At 48.0% G+C, this 16,804-nt stretch overlaps 1 protein-coding gene and 1 long non-coding RNA gene across 11 annotated transcripts in view; one reads left to right on the forward strand and one right to left on the reverse strand.

Moving 5' to 3' along the window:
- Positions 1 to 4,302, reverse strand: part of LOC115938661 (uncharacterized) — a 6,089-nt gene extending 1,787 nt beyond the window's left edge. The window contains exons 1-2 of the long non-coding RNA XR_014139660.1: positions 4,005 to 4,302; positions 2,727 to 2,847 (exon numbers count right to left, since the gene is read on the reverse strand). This is a non-coding gene — a long non-coding RNA (uncharacterized LOC115938661). The remainder of the gene's footprint in view (positions 1 to 2,726; positions 2,848 to 4,004) is intronic.
- Positions 1 to 14,130, forward strand: part of SLC35D4 (solute carrier family 35 member D4) — an 89,546-nt gene extending 75,416 nt beyond the window's left edge. For 3 of the 10 annotated variants that reach the window (XM_081801497.1, XM_081801500.1, XM_081801501.1), the window contains one exon: positions 10,402 to 14,130. In XM_081801497.1, the coding sequence (XP_081657623.1) occupies positions 10,402 to 10,776 (375 nt within the window). In that variant the 3' untranslated portion in view covers positions 10,777 to 14,130. The other 7 variants (XR_014139659.1, XM_081801498.1, XM_081801506.1 and 4 more) reach the window with 7 other exon arrangements.
- Positions 14,131 to 16,804: the final 2,674 nt, after the last annotated feature.

Below are 16,804 nucleotides of genomic sequence, written 5' to 3' on the forward strand. Positions count from 1 at the left end.
GATGAGTGTGTGTGTGTGTGTGTGAGAGAGAGAAAATGCCTCCAGTGCTGGCTGCTAGGGCTGGCAATGGAAGCAAAAGGAAGTAGGGAAGCCTCAGAAACTCATGGTTCTTACTGAAGAGATCACGGGGTGGTCTCTTGAGCTCCACAGTGGCTCCGTAGTGTAGACAACCTCACCATACATTCATTACAGAAATAAGACATACCTCTTTGTGACATTTTAGTGAGTGTCTCAGCCAGCCGAAAAGGTGCTCATTGAGAGATAAAACTTTAGAGAAGTCTGAAAAAGTGCCCTGGGAGAAAGGCAGGAGGCTGTACAAACATTTCCAGGAAGCAGCACATGGCCGAGGCTCCAGTGTGGCTACTCAACCAATGTGAGTTTAAGTAAGGGCTGGTTTGGAAGTTTTAAGATGTGTTTTTTTTGGCAAAAGTTGCGGTTAATAGGAATAAACAGGCCGGTTGTCTGTCTCACGGCAGATGGGACTCCTCCTGAGCTAGAGAGGTGCTCGGAGGAAGGGAGGCATGCGTCCCAGGCTGTGAGGACTGCAGGCCATGTGGGAGGTGGCGGCCTCCCATGCTAGATGGAAAGCCGTGTGAGAGACGCAATCAGAGAATAAGGGACGAAGCCCATCAGAGAAGGCCGTGAAGAGCTGGTGAAAAGGGGCAGAGGGCCTGAAGACAATGGTGAAGAATGAGGAGAGGCCACTTGGGCCCTTCATAAATGTAGGGAGATGTTCTGTTAATGCCAAGCTGCCAACATCACGGCCATCCATCAGTACAACAGAGCCTGTTTCAGCGGTTCTAAGAAATCCCCATTGGCTCCATCCCAGGAAATACCCAAGAAGTGGCAAAAATAAAGAGGGATTAACAAGCTGAGTTTTGGTTAAGACTAAGGAAGGAAAAAAAAAAGAAAGAGAAAATGACAGTAAAAGTAAGAATAAAAGGGAAGGTAATAAAAGTGGGCACAAATGAGAAAAAAACAGTGTTTTTTTTTTTCCAAATAGCGAAATGTTAATGAGTTGGAAAACCTAGACGAAACACATTTTTGGAAAAAGGGAAAATGACAAACTTGAATCGGGGAGAAAGAGAAGATTTGATTAGGACGGTGGCCGTTAAAGGCCAGTCCCAACTAGAAGGCCAAGGACCAAAGACGTTCAAGTCAGAGTTAACGTCCTCAGTAAAGATCACCTTCATCCTTTATAGGAAGGTAAGCAGGGAAGCCGAAGCACTAACTTATGTGGTCAGTATAACCTTGTTTCCAAAACCAGACAGTTGCGTGGCAAGCTAATAAAATTTTAGGCCCCCTCCAGTTATGACCATAGATGCAAAGTCCTAAGTATAATGTTAAGTGAAACAAGGGGAGGGTAGGAGATCCGCTGCCATTCATCCTGCTCCCCTCCCCCCAGCACTGACAAACCTGTCTCCCCTTGGTCTTCGGGTTCTGCTTTACAGCTGTCTCGCTGACCTGGTTGCCACCTCATTTTTGTTTCTGAAGACAACACAGTTCTGTTTTGTTGTCAGGGTTTTTGCTGGAAATCCATAAAAGAAGCAGAGAGGGACCTCAAGTGGGTAAATTACACAGGTTCTGAAACCTCGCAGAGTTTCTGTACTGAACGTTCCTGGTTTATATTTACAAACTTCTTTTTGAGATGGTAAGTGAATGAGGATGAGATTCATGTAACCATTCTCCTTCCTTCTGGCCACCTGCTTGCTGCCTGGTTCCCAGTTTGGAGACCTGAAGAGGCCTCCAGGACAGCATGATGGCTTTTCACATTTCCCAGGGTGTCCAGACTGAGCGACCCATCCCACGACAGCCTGCTTCTGCTTCCCATTGCAAGAAAGCAAGTCCGAGGCTCACCTTCCCAATGGAAGCTGTCTTGGATTTTAGAATACAGAATTCTGGGAAAAAACATCTTTTCCTGAGCAGGCATCCCAACTGGTAACAAAGTTGGGTCTTTGGTTCACCCACACTCTCTGTGCTACCTGTTCAGTGAGACTGTAGGAGTGTGAGTCCCATTACTGCCATTCCTAAGAGACTTTTCTGTCATTTCTAGCTTTGAGAGATGTGGGGGTAACCTCTTCCCTCTCTTTTGGCCTCTAGGTATTTGCAAATATTTTTTTTAAGTTTATTTTTTTAGTAATCTCTGCACCCAACATGGGGCTCCAACTCTACCCTGAGATCAAGAGTCACACGCTCTGCCAACTGATCCAGCCAGGTGCCCCTGCAAATAATTAATGATTTAATTGTTCCCTCCCCCAGGAAACACCTGGTTTCTTAAAACTTGTATCATGGGCCAGAAAGACGGGGCATTAGGACAGGGCGAGAGATGGTGCTGTGGGCAAAGGCAGGGTGACATCCTCTTATCTGGAGGATGTGGGAACAGATAAATGAGCCCATCTGGCCTTGGGGATTACTTCTGCACATTGAGACAAGATGGAAATGCATATTCTTACTAGCTCCCTGCCCTGGAGAGAGTTGGGTGAGATGTTGGCTATGTGCCTCCTCTTTTGGAGAGTTGGGAAGTTAAATGTTTCTTTGAAGATTCTCACCTCCCAAATAGACTAGGACTTAGCATTTTTTCCACCAAACACTTACCTCAGAGGGAGCACTAAATACAGCGGCCTAGCAAGTGTGTGAGGGAAAGGACGTAAAATAGAAACGGGTGATGTCTGGGATCTGAACTAACATGAACTCAGCTTGTAAACAAGGACTCTGGAGAAGATTACCCAAGTCCTGCTGGTCTGATGGCCTTTTGTTGAAATTATTTCTGTAGGTCATCACGGCTGGCTCGTCATTATTGCTGTTTGATACGACCCTGACCAGTGCAACGGTGGGATGGTAAGTCTTCTGCACAGAGAGAGGAAAAACAAATTCATTGTTTGGGTTTCATCAGGATACTAATTTTTTTCTCTCAAATGTTGAAGAAAGGGTGTTTGGGGTCTATATTTTATTGACCTGTAAATATACATTCTGAGGAGTACATATATCATGAATATGCAGTTTTATGAATTTTCACAAACTGATTATCCCGAACCTACTATAGCCAGCACCCAGATCAAGAAACAGAACATCACCCGCATACCTGTCAGCCACTCGTCCACAGAAGCGTAAGCACTACTGGTGAACCACTAGTTTTATATAGTTATTTTTCCAAGATTTTATAGCTACTGTGTTTGGACGAGGATTCAAAAGCAGACCTGTGTGTGTCCAAAGTCCCATAACCTTCATGTACCTCCTTAGGACTGACTAGGCAAACACCAAGGATTTACCAGCAGTGGAGGTATAAGAGAAATTGGCCTATATGTTCCTCTTCTCACCAGTATGACCATCTATAAAGAACTTCTAGATAATTCGACAGCAACACAGAAGGAGCGTTACCCAGGACAAGACAGCTCTATTTCTTGTTCAAGGGCTGACATGGTGAACTAAGAATGTCCAGTGAAATGATGATAGGAAAAAGATCTCATTGTCTTAGGTTTTTAAATACTATATAATTCTATCAGTTAGCTAAAAATATTTATTGAGTGACTACTGCATGCAAAATAAGACATCATTCAGCCCTCAAGGAGGGGAAGAGGCAGGGAAATCATAAAGATAATTTATGGGATAAGATAGCCATGGTCTGAATGCACAGCGAACGCGAGGGCCGAAGGAAGGAGAGAGGACGGGCCATCAGGAGGGCTATCGAACTGGCTTGACCCGGACCTTACACAGAACAGAGAGGCTTAGTGAGGCTGTGGGTGGAAGAGGATTTGGGCCCTCTGGCCCTGGGAAGACAGGGAAGGCTGGAGAGGCAGGAGGTGCCCATGGTAAGAGTCAGTGATTTGGAACCAGAGCTGGGGCTGTGGGGCAGGGAGCTAATCCTATGCTCCCTCCTTCTTCCCCTGCACCTGTCCTTCTAGGAAGGCCTGACACCCACAGCGGGCAGGTGATGTCCAGACACCCAACTGCCAAGATATCCTGCTACATTCTTAACACTCTTCCCCAAATGTCTGTATTCTCACCTTCATGGTGGTAGTCTAGATTCTTGACGGTGGTTTTCTTTCTCACGGATGAACCTCCAACAACTCTGTTTTGTACAGAATTTCAGAATGAACTTTAAGAACCCAGGTGTGGAAGTGAGTGTGAGAACTAGCGGAGTCAGATGGCTCTCCGGCAGGGGGGAAATGCTCAACCCGAGTATCTCAGCAGCAGTCTGTAAGAGGCCAAGCCTCCAGGCTCTTTCACATCCTGTGAGCTTTATGGTATGCCCTGCACAAAATGGAAAGAAAGGCTGTGTGTACTCAAATCAAGGAAACAGCATGTGTGATTATTGCAAAAGGAACCTTGACTTTGGAATTTCCTGATTTTTGAGAACTCTTGAGTTTAAGGATGGTGTGTTTTCAGCCTCAAAGAATTTTCCAACCACAGAGTGAGCCACCAGAAGAGGAGTGTCAGACCGTATTTCAGATTTCCTGTCTTTTGCACAGAGCTAGTCTGCACTGGCCATGGAGTGGTGTGCTCAGGCCGAGACTGGGTGACCAGCTCCCGGAGCCGGGGCCCGGGCAGGGCTGCCCGCTGGCTTGTGGGAGCTTAGACTGATCAGAAGTCACAAAGGGCAGGCACCGCAGAACCGTTTTGTTGGGACCTACCATGTTTGCCTGTATCATCGTTTCTTGTTTTTTGGGTCGCAAATTTTAAATTAGTTAACTGTGAGAAATCAGGTGATTTCCCCGTAAGGGTCCAGATTTCCAGATTCTTTTGAAAATGGGGACCAACAGCTACGTTGGGCCTGTACTTCCCCATGGCACCCGTTGCTGGAATAGGTAGAGGCGGCCCCCTTATGTGGGCATGGACTATCGAAGTCAGCACGGCCTCCCCCACGCCAGGCTGGCTGAGACTGGAGGACCCTGTATCAGCTACATCCCAACCTCCATTTGCTCGTATTTCATTTCACAAAAAAGTGTTTGATGGGCTGCGAGGCTACCGACACGGTCTGTGGCCCCAGCGAGGTCACCATCCAGGAAATGAGTGCACGATGCGTCATTATCTACCTTCCTGGGGGCAGGGGCAGCAGCAACTTTAGTTGCACAAAACAGCTCATCATCTAAAGTAGGGTTTTTCAGGGTGCCTGGGTGGCTCAATTGGTTAATCGTCTGCCTTTGGCTCAGGTCATGATTCCAGGGGCCTGGGATGGGGCCCCGCATCGGGCTCCCTGCCCATACGGCAGCCTGCTTCTCCCTCTGCTCCTCACCCTGCTCATGCTCAATCTCTCTCTCTCTCTCTCAAATAAATAAAAATCTTTAAAATAAAATAAAATAAAGCAGGGTTTTTCACCTCAGCACTGTTGACATTTGGGACCAGATAATTCGTTGTAGGGGGTTGTCCTATGCTTTGTAGGGTTTTAGCTGCAAACTTGAGCCCCACCCCACTGGATGCCAATAGCACCTCCTTAGATGTCTCCAGATATTCCCAGTGTCCCCTTGGGAGCAAAATTGCCCCAGCTGGGAATCATGGATCTAAAGGTTTGTGGTGGTTAATGGACAAAATGCCATTCAGAATTTCAGCAAGATCTTAGAAACCTGCTTATCTCCTAAATTGGAGGTTTGGTCAGCTTGCTCACGTGTCAGGTCCTCGGCAGCCCCTCCCACCCTCTCTGCCTACAGCCCCATCAGCTCGCACCACGCTGAGTGACAGGTGGGTGTGCACACCCCATCTACCCGCGGCTGTGAGCTCCTCCAGGAGGGGAACCATAGTCCTGCCCCTGTGCGTCTTTCCACCTAGCCCTAAGGGCTGAATAAATGCGTGGCCAGCCTTCTAACTCCTGTATGCAAGAAAAATTATAAACCTAAGTACCGATGTTGGTCAACTTTTAAAGTCTTTTTTTTTTTTAAGATTTTATTTATTTATTTTGACAGAGAGAGAGAGGGAGAGAGGGAACACAAGCGGGGGAGTGGGAAAGGGAGAAGCAGGCTTCCCGCTGAGCAGGGAGCCCGATGTGGGGCTCGATCCCAGGACACTGGGATGAAGACCTGAGCTGAAGGCAGACACTTAACGACTGAGCCACCCAGGCGCCCCTTAAAGTCTTTTCTGAAAAGCAACTGCTCTTGGGATGCCTGGGTGGCTCAGTCGTTAAGCGTCTGCCTTCGGCTCAGGTCATGATCTCAGGGTCCTGGGATCGAGTCCCACATCGGGCTCCTTGCCCAGCGAGGAGCCTGCTTCTCCCTCTCCCTCTGCTGCTCCCCCTGCTTGTGCTCTCTCTCTCTCTGACAAATAAATAAAAATCTTAAAAAAAAAAAAATAGCAATGAGCCTGTAACAGCTATCATTCGATGGGTTTAAAAAAAAAAAAAAAGCAACTGCTCTTGTCCAGCAAATTATCTTGTTTTTAATTACAAAAACAATCTACTGCAAGCCCCAAATTTAAATATCCAGATTAATATTTAATTATTCCCTTTTAATTAACAGAGTTTTATGGTATATATAGATATGAATTCCCTCTAAACCAAAATTTCAACAAAGGGGATCCAACACATACAGAAGAAAAAATTCTGAACTGTGAGCAGTGTCCCTGTTGAGTAGAATTAGCTGTGGGTGCCCCTTCTTTGAATCCTTTTTAGACCAGGAGAGATTCTCTTCTCTTTGCAATAGTTTAGGTACAAGAAGAGAAAACAAATAACCAAAACACAACCTCTTTGTTCTGAGGATTCTGTGATCACTTATCGCCTTTGCCAATCATTCACGGAGCCTGCCATTGATCATGGGTTACCATCCTGCTCGATCTTAGCACAAACCTCACTAACACCAGCAGTCTTTAGAAAGTGGTCTCATACCATCTTTGAGTAACGGTGTCTTATGCCTTTAAGTTTAGGACACTGCGTGGAGACTGCCCAAACCCCTTTATCGGAAGAGTGAATTTAGGGGTGAAGGAAGTACACCCCCCAGGTGCACCCCAGAGTGCAGCTAGGATCACAGTGACTGAAATTTATCAGTTTTCCACTTGAGTTAAAAACTCTAAAATGCTAAGAAGGAAGAGCTTTCTAAATAACTATCACTCATTACCTCTCAACACAGAGTAATTTATCAGAATATGAACTGTCCCTCAGCAAGTCTCCAAGGGAATGGTACATTAGGCAGATATCTTTTGGTGAGGTAAAGAGAAAAAGCCAAAATCGTTTGGATGTTGGATGTAGCTGATACAGGGTCCTCCAGTCTCAGCCAGCCTGGCGTGGGGGAGGCCGTGCTGACTTCGATAGTCCATGCCCACATGGATTTGAATATAGATGGGAGGAGGGGGAGCCAGGATAAGAATTCCTCGTCATTCATTGAGAAAATATGTATTGGGTGCTATGTGAAGTACTGGGCCTCCAGCCGGAACAGGGTGCAGGGTCTGCCCCCCGTCTCATGGTGTCAGTAGGTGCTTGAATAAGCACGGCAGTGAATGTGAAATTGAGTTGGGACCTCTTCCGATGGGAGGACAGAGAAGGATTGGAGGGGTGCTGAGAATAACCTCCCCCTCCCCGGAAGAGAAGCTAGTGCTGAATCTTTCTGGCTGGGTGTGCTCTCCACCCTGGTGTGTGTGCCTGAGTTGCTTGAAGCGTGTTCACTTCAGGAATGATGGGGATTACGAGATTTGCAAACAGTTCAGTGAGGCTCTGACTTAAATAGTTGTAATGCTATTAAGATTCCTGCACCCTGTGTCAGCTTCTCCTGCTGTTCAGAAAACAACATCAAAGCTCACCTCCCTGGCTCTCTTACCAGTAAACTGAACCGAGGTTTGTTTCCTTTCTGAGCCTTCACTAAGCTGCTTTGGTGTTTCATGCAATAGCTAAGCCCAACGGATGAGATGCAAGGTTATTACACTTGGGCATTGTTCTAAGGCTGTCGGGGGAGAAGGGGCACCGAGCCAGCCCATGGCCTGTTCTTCTCCCTGGTGACTAAGGAGGATTCCTGGAAGCTGTAGAAATGACTGAGCCCCCGGTGATGTTGCAGAAATAAGCCCCTCCCCAGCCCAAGGGCCTTGCAGCCTTTGCGCCAGGTCACTGTGACTCCACACTTGCCCCAGGGGGTTTAAGAAGATGGGTGTGGGGCGCCTGCGTGGCTCAGTTGGTTAGGCGACTGCCTTCGGCTCAGGTCATGATCCTGGAGTCCCTGGATCGAGTCCCGCATCGGGCTCCCTGCTCGGCAGGGAGTCTGCTTCTCCCTCTGACCCTCCCCCTTCTCATGTGCTCTCTGTCTCTCATTCTCTCTGTCTCAAATAAATAAAAATAAAAATCTTTAAATAAAAAAAAAAAAGAAGATGGGTGTGTGTGTGTGTGTGTGTTCCTTAAGGGATGTTGAAAAGAACAGTAGATCTGCATAAAAGGAGAAGACGCGCTGAGCCTCTGTACCGGAAGAATGGCTTCCCCTTCACAGTGACTTCTTCATCCAAAGAGAAGAGGTGATAGGGCCCTCCCACGTCCCGGAACTAGACCAGGGCCCAGCACAAATGGGTCGTGTTTCCAAATATGGTCTTTTGGAACTTGGACCCCGGTTTCTCACAGAAACAATCCTGTAAACGATGGTAATAGATCTAGGAAGGTCCTCAGACATTTGCTTCGCTTATAACGTAGATACTAACTTCAGTTACGTTATTATGAGTTAAATGTGCGTTCGAGATAATTTATTGGCTTCTTGTCACTATTTCTAATATTTCTGTACAAAGAAGAAAGTACATTCCAACTTGGAGCTTCAGATATCAGGCACACATCCCCCTCACGCCCCTCGCCTTTCCATCCCAGCTATTCCCCTGCTTGGCGAGTGCCTCTGCTCTCCCCCGGAGCCTTCCGTCACAGGGACAGGAGAGGATGGTAGTTTGGGGCTTTTCACTGCTCTCTAGGGTTGACGGGGGTAAGGGCGTAGATCTGGTTTCTGGCGCTCTAGAAAGCAGAACTGGGACTCACAGGTGAGGTTGTAAGAAGCAGCTGCTGGGTCAGTCTGAGGAAGGACTTCCCCCTGGAGGGAGAAGCCATTTGCCCAGGGTCTTCCATGAGTAAGACGCCCATCGAGGCTGGCTTGAACCCCGTGGCCGGCTGCTCAACAGCGGGCCGTGCCCCTCGTGTGAAGTCTTCGAGCAGAGTCGGGAGGCCAGCTCTCAGGGTGGGCGGCGGTCAGCTAGTCAACAGGATAGTATTTTATCGCTTGTCCATTATAGGCCAAGTGCGGGGGCTGGTGGCTTCATGTGTATCCCTTTCAGCCTCACAGAGACTGCCGGATGTGACCGCCTCCCGTGGCCCGACAGAGGCGAGAGCTGAAAAGCATGCACGGGATCACGTAGCTCATCAGTGCCTGCGCCACAGTGTGACCCCAGTGTACTGTTTCAGTAGTCTCACACGCAGTTCATTCCTGTGCCGAACAGGGCAGACAGTACAAGTTAGCTGTATGTCGGAGTCACCACATAGGTGACATTTCTCACCGGGAATGTAGTGTGCACAGCCCCCGTGAGTTTCATAGAGTCGGTACCCCGGGCGTACGTCAGAAACGTAAGGACGCCATTGGCTAAATGTGAGTGTGCGGCATGTGGGTACGTGGGGGAGGTGGGGGAAGATGGGTCGCACACGTAGAACTGACAGGCTGCTGGCACCTCTGACCGAGGGCATTCCATCACCTCCATGACCTCCCGTCATAATCCTGCAGGGATGGCCCGGCCCAGTGCCCAGAAGGCTTTGTGGGGAGAAGCTGGGGATTCAGACAGACAGCAGATTGTCTACGGAGAAGTTTAAAACAGAAAATGTACAGACCTTGGGATGTACTCAATTTGAGGCATGTTAAAATATTCTACTCCTCCTTCTCCCCATCTGCAGATTTCCCACTACCTTTTCGTTTTCAAATTGCTGACCATATTTCTTTCTGCTCTGATGGGAAATTCATGATTCACCTTTAGTATTTTCATCTCTAAATGTTCTGTTAGTCTCAGTGAAGTAACAGGGTTCGGAGACTGTCACCTCAATAATGATAAGGTTATGGAAACCTGCGTAGTGTCCTGTCATCAACCCTGACCAGCAGAAAGCCCCCAGTGGCTACATGGGGCGCCCTCTCCCCTCTGTGTCTGCGGCAGAGCATTTGCTGGAGCACAGTCACCTCCACTGGGTCAGGATGAGCGAGACACACCACCTTCTGCCCAGGGGGAAAGGATCAAACCCTACCTTGCAGCCCACTCCCCCTCCTGGCTCACCGCTGACGTTTACTTGGGACAACCAGGCAGATACAGGGCCAGACCCAGCAGCCGGCAGGCTCAGGGGATGGGGGGAGTGGTGGAGAGAGAGTCCCCGCCACAGAATGAGGGGTCCCTTGCCCTGCTGCAGGTGGGCGCCGGGCAGCTTGGTGGGTCCACAGCCTCCAGGCTCAAGGGACAGGAAAGCTGACCTCTTGCTGTTTTTTGCAGCCTCCTGCTCGGTGGACTTGGAGAGGCCTTGCTGGTTTTCTCAGAGCAGAAGGGCTCCTAAGGGCAGGAAGAGTCGACTCACAGGTGCCAGCTGGGGTACACAGCCCCTGGACATCGGACCTCCCTATCGAGTGTGTTAGAGGGAAGAAAGCAGGGACGGTGAGGCCACCGCTTCTCACTGCATCAAGGAGAACTCTCTCCGCGGGTCTCTGGGCTGCTGCAGAGAATGGACTGTGTTGTGTCTTCCTGCTCCGAGAGGCTCCCTCAGGTCCTGCGGACCACGCCGTGCCCAGTGGTGCAGACCCAGCTACGGGAGTCCCCCCTGTACAGGGATGGCTCTGCTCACCTGGATTGATACGCAGCCCTCCTTACTAAACACCTGTCACCAAACACTGCTTTGACTACTTGATGGTGGTGGGCTCAAGGCATTTCGTGGCACTTCGTTTTGTTTTGTGTTTTTACATCTTTAGAGACTCTTCTGGGGACGTCCTTCCCTTGCTCTCATGGGCTTGCCTGGAGCCTACCCTCACCAGCTTACGAGCACAGACAGAATTCCCCAGGAGGGCTTCCACTGGGGGACAGGGGCAGGGGTGAGGGTTGAGCCAGAGTTCTGAGCCAAGTAAGACACCAGCATTGTTACTCCAGATTGAGTGCTGAAGCCTTTTGGTGACCGTGTGTTGTGTTGTGTTGAATTCTGTACACACTTTCTTTGCCCACTATTAGGTTCACTTGCTCCTCAGTGATCACCAAAGGGAATAGCGATTATAATTCTTGATGCTCCCTGGACAGTGAAACAAACATAGAACATATGTATACACACAAGCACACACATTTATATTCATAGTCCTTAAAGCTTTTAATCCATTTAATTCCCTGATGGCTCAGAGGTTTCAAATCATTGGACACTGAAGTATATATTTCAGGCTGGATTAAAAATTGGATTAAAACTCTAAACCTTGCCTCTGGGGGAGTCAAATGAATGAATATGCATGAAATGGTAACTTGATTCTGAACCCACAATGAAGGTTTAAGAGAATAGTGTCTAACTCCCAATATTTCTGCTCATGACAGGTTCTGAATACCCTAACTATTCTGCCGGATGTCGGTTTTGGTCATTCGGAGATGTAGAAGGTAGTGAAGTCATGGTGAGTCTTCCCCAGGCAGGAAGCCAGGCTTGCGGTGTTGGACATGCGCGTCATCGATGGAGAACCATCTTTAGCCTCTGGGAAATGAGCCTCTCCATTCTCGGCTCTGTGAAGAATAAGGTTAGCTCAGTCAGGAGCCATTCTTCCTGCATGTTCTCTCCAGCTTGTTGAAAAAACAAACAGAAAATGACACAGATGGGAATGGATTCGTATATTTGGAACTTTGGGTACCTTAAACCCATTTCCTTGTCTTTTCCTGGTCTCTGCGTGTCATTTAAGGTAAAGATGTTCAGAGTGACCTGGACACAGATGCTGTTTCAGTTTGCTTTTTGTTCTTCATCTGGGGTGTTAAACTGTATAGAGGCTGAGGATCAAGTAGAAAACTGAGTTTAGAATTGCCCTTATTCTTTTGCCCCCACAAAACTCTCTCTGTACAACTGAGTTCTTCTTTTATGGAAAGTGGCATCTGAAATGTCATCATAAGCCTGTCTTTCCAAGTGCCATTAGGGCAAGTGGAGATTCCTAAGTCTGGAAAGAATCATGCACAGTTAATGGGCCCATCTCTGGTTTCCAGGGGACCTGCTCTTTTTTTTTTTTTTTTAAGATTTTATTTATTTATTTCAGAGAGAAAGTGAGAGAGCAGGAGCAGGGGGAAGCGGCAGAGGGAGAAGCAGACTCCCGCTGAGCCGGGAGCCCAACTCAGGACTTGATCCCAGGACCCTGGGATCATGACCTGAGCTGAAGGCAGACACTTAACCCATTGAGCCACCCAGGTGCCCCAAGGAGACCTCTTCTTCAAAGAATCTCTACTGAGGATTTTTAAATTTTTGTTCATTTGATTTTTTTTAATTGGCATTCCAGAGTCCCATTGTTTTTATTTTTTTATTTTAATTTTTTAATTTGAGTAGAGTTGACACACATGTTATATTGATTTCAGGTGTACAACTTAGTGATTTGACAAGTTTATACATTATGCTGTGCTCACCACAAGTGTAGCTCCCATCTGTCCCCATACATCGTTGTTATAATATTGACTGTATTCCTTTTGCTGTGCTTTTTATTCCCGTGCCTTACTCATTCCATAACTCATTCCCTCCCCCCCTTCACCTGTTTTGCCCAACCTTGTACCCCCAACCTCTCTGGCAATCATCAATTTGTTCTCTGTACTTATAGTTTTGATTCTGCCTTTTGTTTATTCATTTTTTTTAGATTCTGTTTATAAGTGGAGTCATAGAGTATTTGTCTCTCTCTGACTCACATTTCACTTAGCATAATACTACCTCTAGGTCTGTCTACGTTATCTCACATGGCATGATCTCATCTCTTTTTTATGGCTGTTTAATATTCCAGTGTGTGTGTGTGTGTGTGTACACATTTTCTTTACCCATAAGGCTATTGTAAATAATGCTGCAATAAACATAGGGGTGCATATGTCTTTTCAAGTTAGTGTTTTCATTTTCCCTGGGTAAATACACAGTGGTGGAATTACTGGATCATAGGGTAGCTCTATTTTTAACTTTTTGAGGAACCTCCACTGTTCTCCACAGTGGCTGCAGCAGTTTGCATTCCCACCAACAGTGCACGAGGGTTCCTTTTTCCCCACATCCTCACCAACACTTGTTGTTTCTTGTCTTGAGTTTAGCCATTCTGACAGGTGTGAGGTGATATCTCTTAGTGGTTTTGACTTGCATTTCCCTGAGGATGAGTGATGTTGAGCACCTTTTCAAGTGTCTGTTGGCCATCTGTAGGTCTTCTTTGGAGGAATGTTTGTTCAGGTCCTCTGCCCATTGTTTAATCAGATCGTTTGCTTTTTTTGGTGTTGAGTTGTATAAATTCTTTATAAACTTTGGATACTAACCCCTATTGAATATATCATTTGCAAATATCTTCTCCCATTCGGTAGGTTGTCTTTTTGTTTTGTTGATGGTTGCTGTGCAGGGCTTTTTATTTTGATGTAGTCCCACTAGTTTATTTTTGTGTTTTATTCCCTTGTCTCAGGAGACTAGAACAATGTTGCTACAGCTGATGTCAGAATGATTACCGCCTGTGCTGTCTTCTAGGATTTGTATGGTTTCAGGTCTCACATTTAGGTCTTTAATCTGTGTTGAGTTTATTTTTGTGTATGGTGTAAGAAAGCGGTCCAGTTTCATTGTTTTAAAAACTCAGGTCTTTTCTTACTTTGACACTAGCAGGAGGCAGAGGATAAGGGGTTTCTTCAATAGACCGTTCTGTTTCCTTCAGCTTCTATCTTCTCTAGGGCTTTTTTTCTCCACAAGCCTTAACTTCTATGTTTTATGCCCAAGTTCACATGCTCAGCTCTGAATGCAGGTGAGCCCAGAGCTCTGTAGATCTGGGGGCTGGCCCAGATTACTGCAGCCTCCTTAGCTCTCATTATCTGTGGCTCTCTGGGCCCCTCTGTGGGTGGGAATCCCCAGGTAACACCAGCACTCCCTTCTGTCGAAAATGATCCGTTTCGCCATTCCTGTCTGGGTCCTGATGATCCCTGACCTTGCTGGCCCGAAGTCAAAGCCAAAGTGCTTGGTTTTTTCATTTGTACGAATAAAGAGTATGCTTTCCATCCAGAGAGGCAAGGTTCTGTGTGATTGTGTATTGTTACTAATTTGCTATGGATAGAAAAAAAAAAATAAACCGTTTGTTTTCATAGTAATTTGCCTTTCTCTTCAAACTCGGCTGGAGAGTATTGTAAAAACAGTTGTTATCCTCGGGAGTGAGGGTTGGGGGGAGAGTTCTTGCATCTTAAACACAGGCCCAGACTTCTACCAACATCCAGGCTACTTAGCTCTGAACAGTGAGGGTGACCCTGCTCCTTCTACTGGGCCGGTGCTGTCCAGCAGGGTGACTCGAGATAGCCACGTGTGACCATTGAGCACCGAAATGGTAAGCATCCAAATTCAGATGTGCCGTAAATAAGTGTAAGTATACGCTGATTTGAAAGATTTAGTATAAAAAAAGGATGTAAAATATTTTGTAATAATTTTTGTACTGGTTATGGATTGAAATGATATGTTGATATGTTAGATTAAATAAAACATTATCAAAAAGAATGTCTCATTTCTTTTTACCTTTTTTAATGGGCCTGCTAGAAAACTGCCATCTATAGATTTGGCTTGCATGATGTGTCTGTTGGTCAGTGCTAATCTGGAGCGGTTCACCTACACTGAGCCAGGGAAGTGGGGAAGGAGACGGGTGTTAGCCGCAGCTGCTGGAGATACCGACCCCATAACTGTATCTAAGACACTGAGTTATTGAATGCTTATCAAAGGCCGCCATGTTCTGGGCACTTTCTACGTGTCACATCATTTCGTTTTACCAGTGGTGGGGCAGGCAGCATTCTCCCCCGTTTTACCAGGGAGATTCAGAGAGGTTCAGTAAGTTTTCCAGGGTCACCCGGCGAGAGCTTAAAGCCAGGTCTCTCTGATGAAGCCTGTCCACCTTCAGCCGAGAGAGTTCCGTGGTGAAGGAGAAAGGAAGCCACTCCCATCTCACAGGGAGTTGTCCATCCTGCACTTAAGTGCTTCCATATGGATGCCTGACGTCGGTGCGGTCCCTCATGGCTTTCTCCCTGGAGGCCACGGCTTTGCCAAAGGGTGGGGTCTACAGTCCGTGTCCCAGCTGCCTTCCCTGTGTTCTCGTTGCTCCCACCAGCCTCCTCCCTTGGGTTGTGTCTGAGATCCTCCCTGCATGGGGTTGGAGTGACCAGCAGCCCTTTGGGAATCATGCTGCTCCCACCTGAACTATAGCTCTTACCGTTTCCAGAACGAGCAGCCACCGCTGAATGCTCAGGCTCGGTTTCTCAGGGACGGGCATGTTCTGGTGGCTGTGGAGTCTGAAGGTTGAAGGAGCCTGGGTGACAGTGCACTTGGTCTGCAGGCCCACCAAAGGGGGTACAGTTACAGGTCTGGCTGAAAACGTAAGCACATACGAATGCAGTGGCTGGTTAGGCACGCTTAGAACATGGTATCTTTCTTGAGTGGCTGGCTTGGGCAAAGTACTGAAATAGAATATGGAAACATTTGGAAGCTCAAGAGGTTGGGACTCTTTGGGAGTCTGTGGTCCTTTGATTCTTGTTCCGGGGAAGGCCAGTAAGGAGTGAGGCTCTTGAGCTTCTCCTGGCCCTGCCCTGGCTTCAGGTTCTGTAACCTCTGCCCCACCCAGAGGGAGGCTGTGCTGGCTTGTTCCCAAGATGCCCACACCCCCACTCTGAGGGTATTCACTCCCCTGTGTGGTTTCTGGCCCTTTCTCTTGAACCTTGGCTAGCTCTGTGACTTGCTTCCCCGCCAGTAGGACATGGTGGAAGTGATGCTACCTGACTTCCAAGGCCAAGTCAAGAGCAGCTTTGCAGCATCTGCCTTAGTCTTCTAGAACAAGCTCTGGGAGCCCTGGGCTGACATGCGGAAGTCTGGCCACGCTGAGGATTCTGTGCTGCAGAGACCAGGTGCAGGTGCTCCAGTAGACAGGCCCTGCTGAGCACCCCCTTCTAGACACCGTACCAGGCCACCAGACTGTGAGGGAAGCTGTCCTGGACACCCTGGACCAGCCCATCTTCCAGCTGACTGCCATCAGGTGACCTCAGTGGATGCCACGTGGAGCAGAAGAGTCACCCAGCCCCACCGCACCTGCATGAATTCCTGACCACAAAATTATGAGAAATTGTTTTAAGCCACTAGGTTTCAGGGAAAGTCTGTCACACAGCAATAGATAATAGAGCGGAGGTCCTGGAACGCTGGTCCTCTTACGTGGCTCCGATCTGAGCTCTCTGAGCTCCTCCCCAGAAGAGACTGTTGCTCCAGGAGGAGTCGCTGCTCCAGGTGACCTCTCGCCCCGGGCAGCAGGGCCCCAGCTGACGGTCCCAGGCTTGCCCAGAGCCCATTACAAGGCAGATCTGTACTCTGGGCTAAAGTACCTCCTTCACTCATTCGTTCATTCAGAACTTATCGAGAGTCCACTACGTGTCAGGCTGTTTGGCCTTCCTGAAGCTTGCTTTCCGGTAGTGATGGAGACAGATGGCAAACGAGTAAATAATGGAATTTCAGAGATTTAAGAGCCTTTAAGAAAATAAAGCCGAGAAGGGAAACTCAGACTCTTCCGAGCGCCTCCTGAAAAGTACAGAATTTCTCGTCCACGATGTGCAGGATCTCGGGCACACTGGAGCGCGCGGCTGGCGGGCTGGCGGGCTGCGCGGCCCCGCGCTGAGGCTGACCGTGCGCCGAGCGGAGCTGCTCAAAGTGCTCCGCTCG

This window comes from Leptonychotes weddellii, chromosome 13, assembly GCF_054177405.1.
Source record: "Leptonychotes weddellii isolate Sample4059 chromosome 13, ASM5417740v2, whole genome shotgun sequence".
In the NCBI taxonomy this organism is placed as follows: domain Eukaryota; kingdom Metazoa; phylum Chordata; class Mammalia; order Carnivora; family Phocidae; genus Leptonychotes; species Leptonychotes weddellii.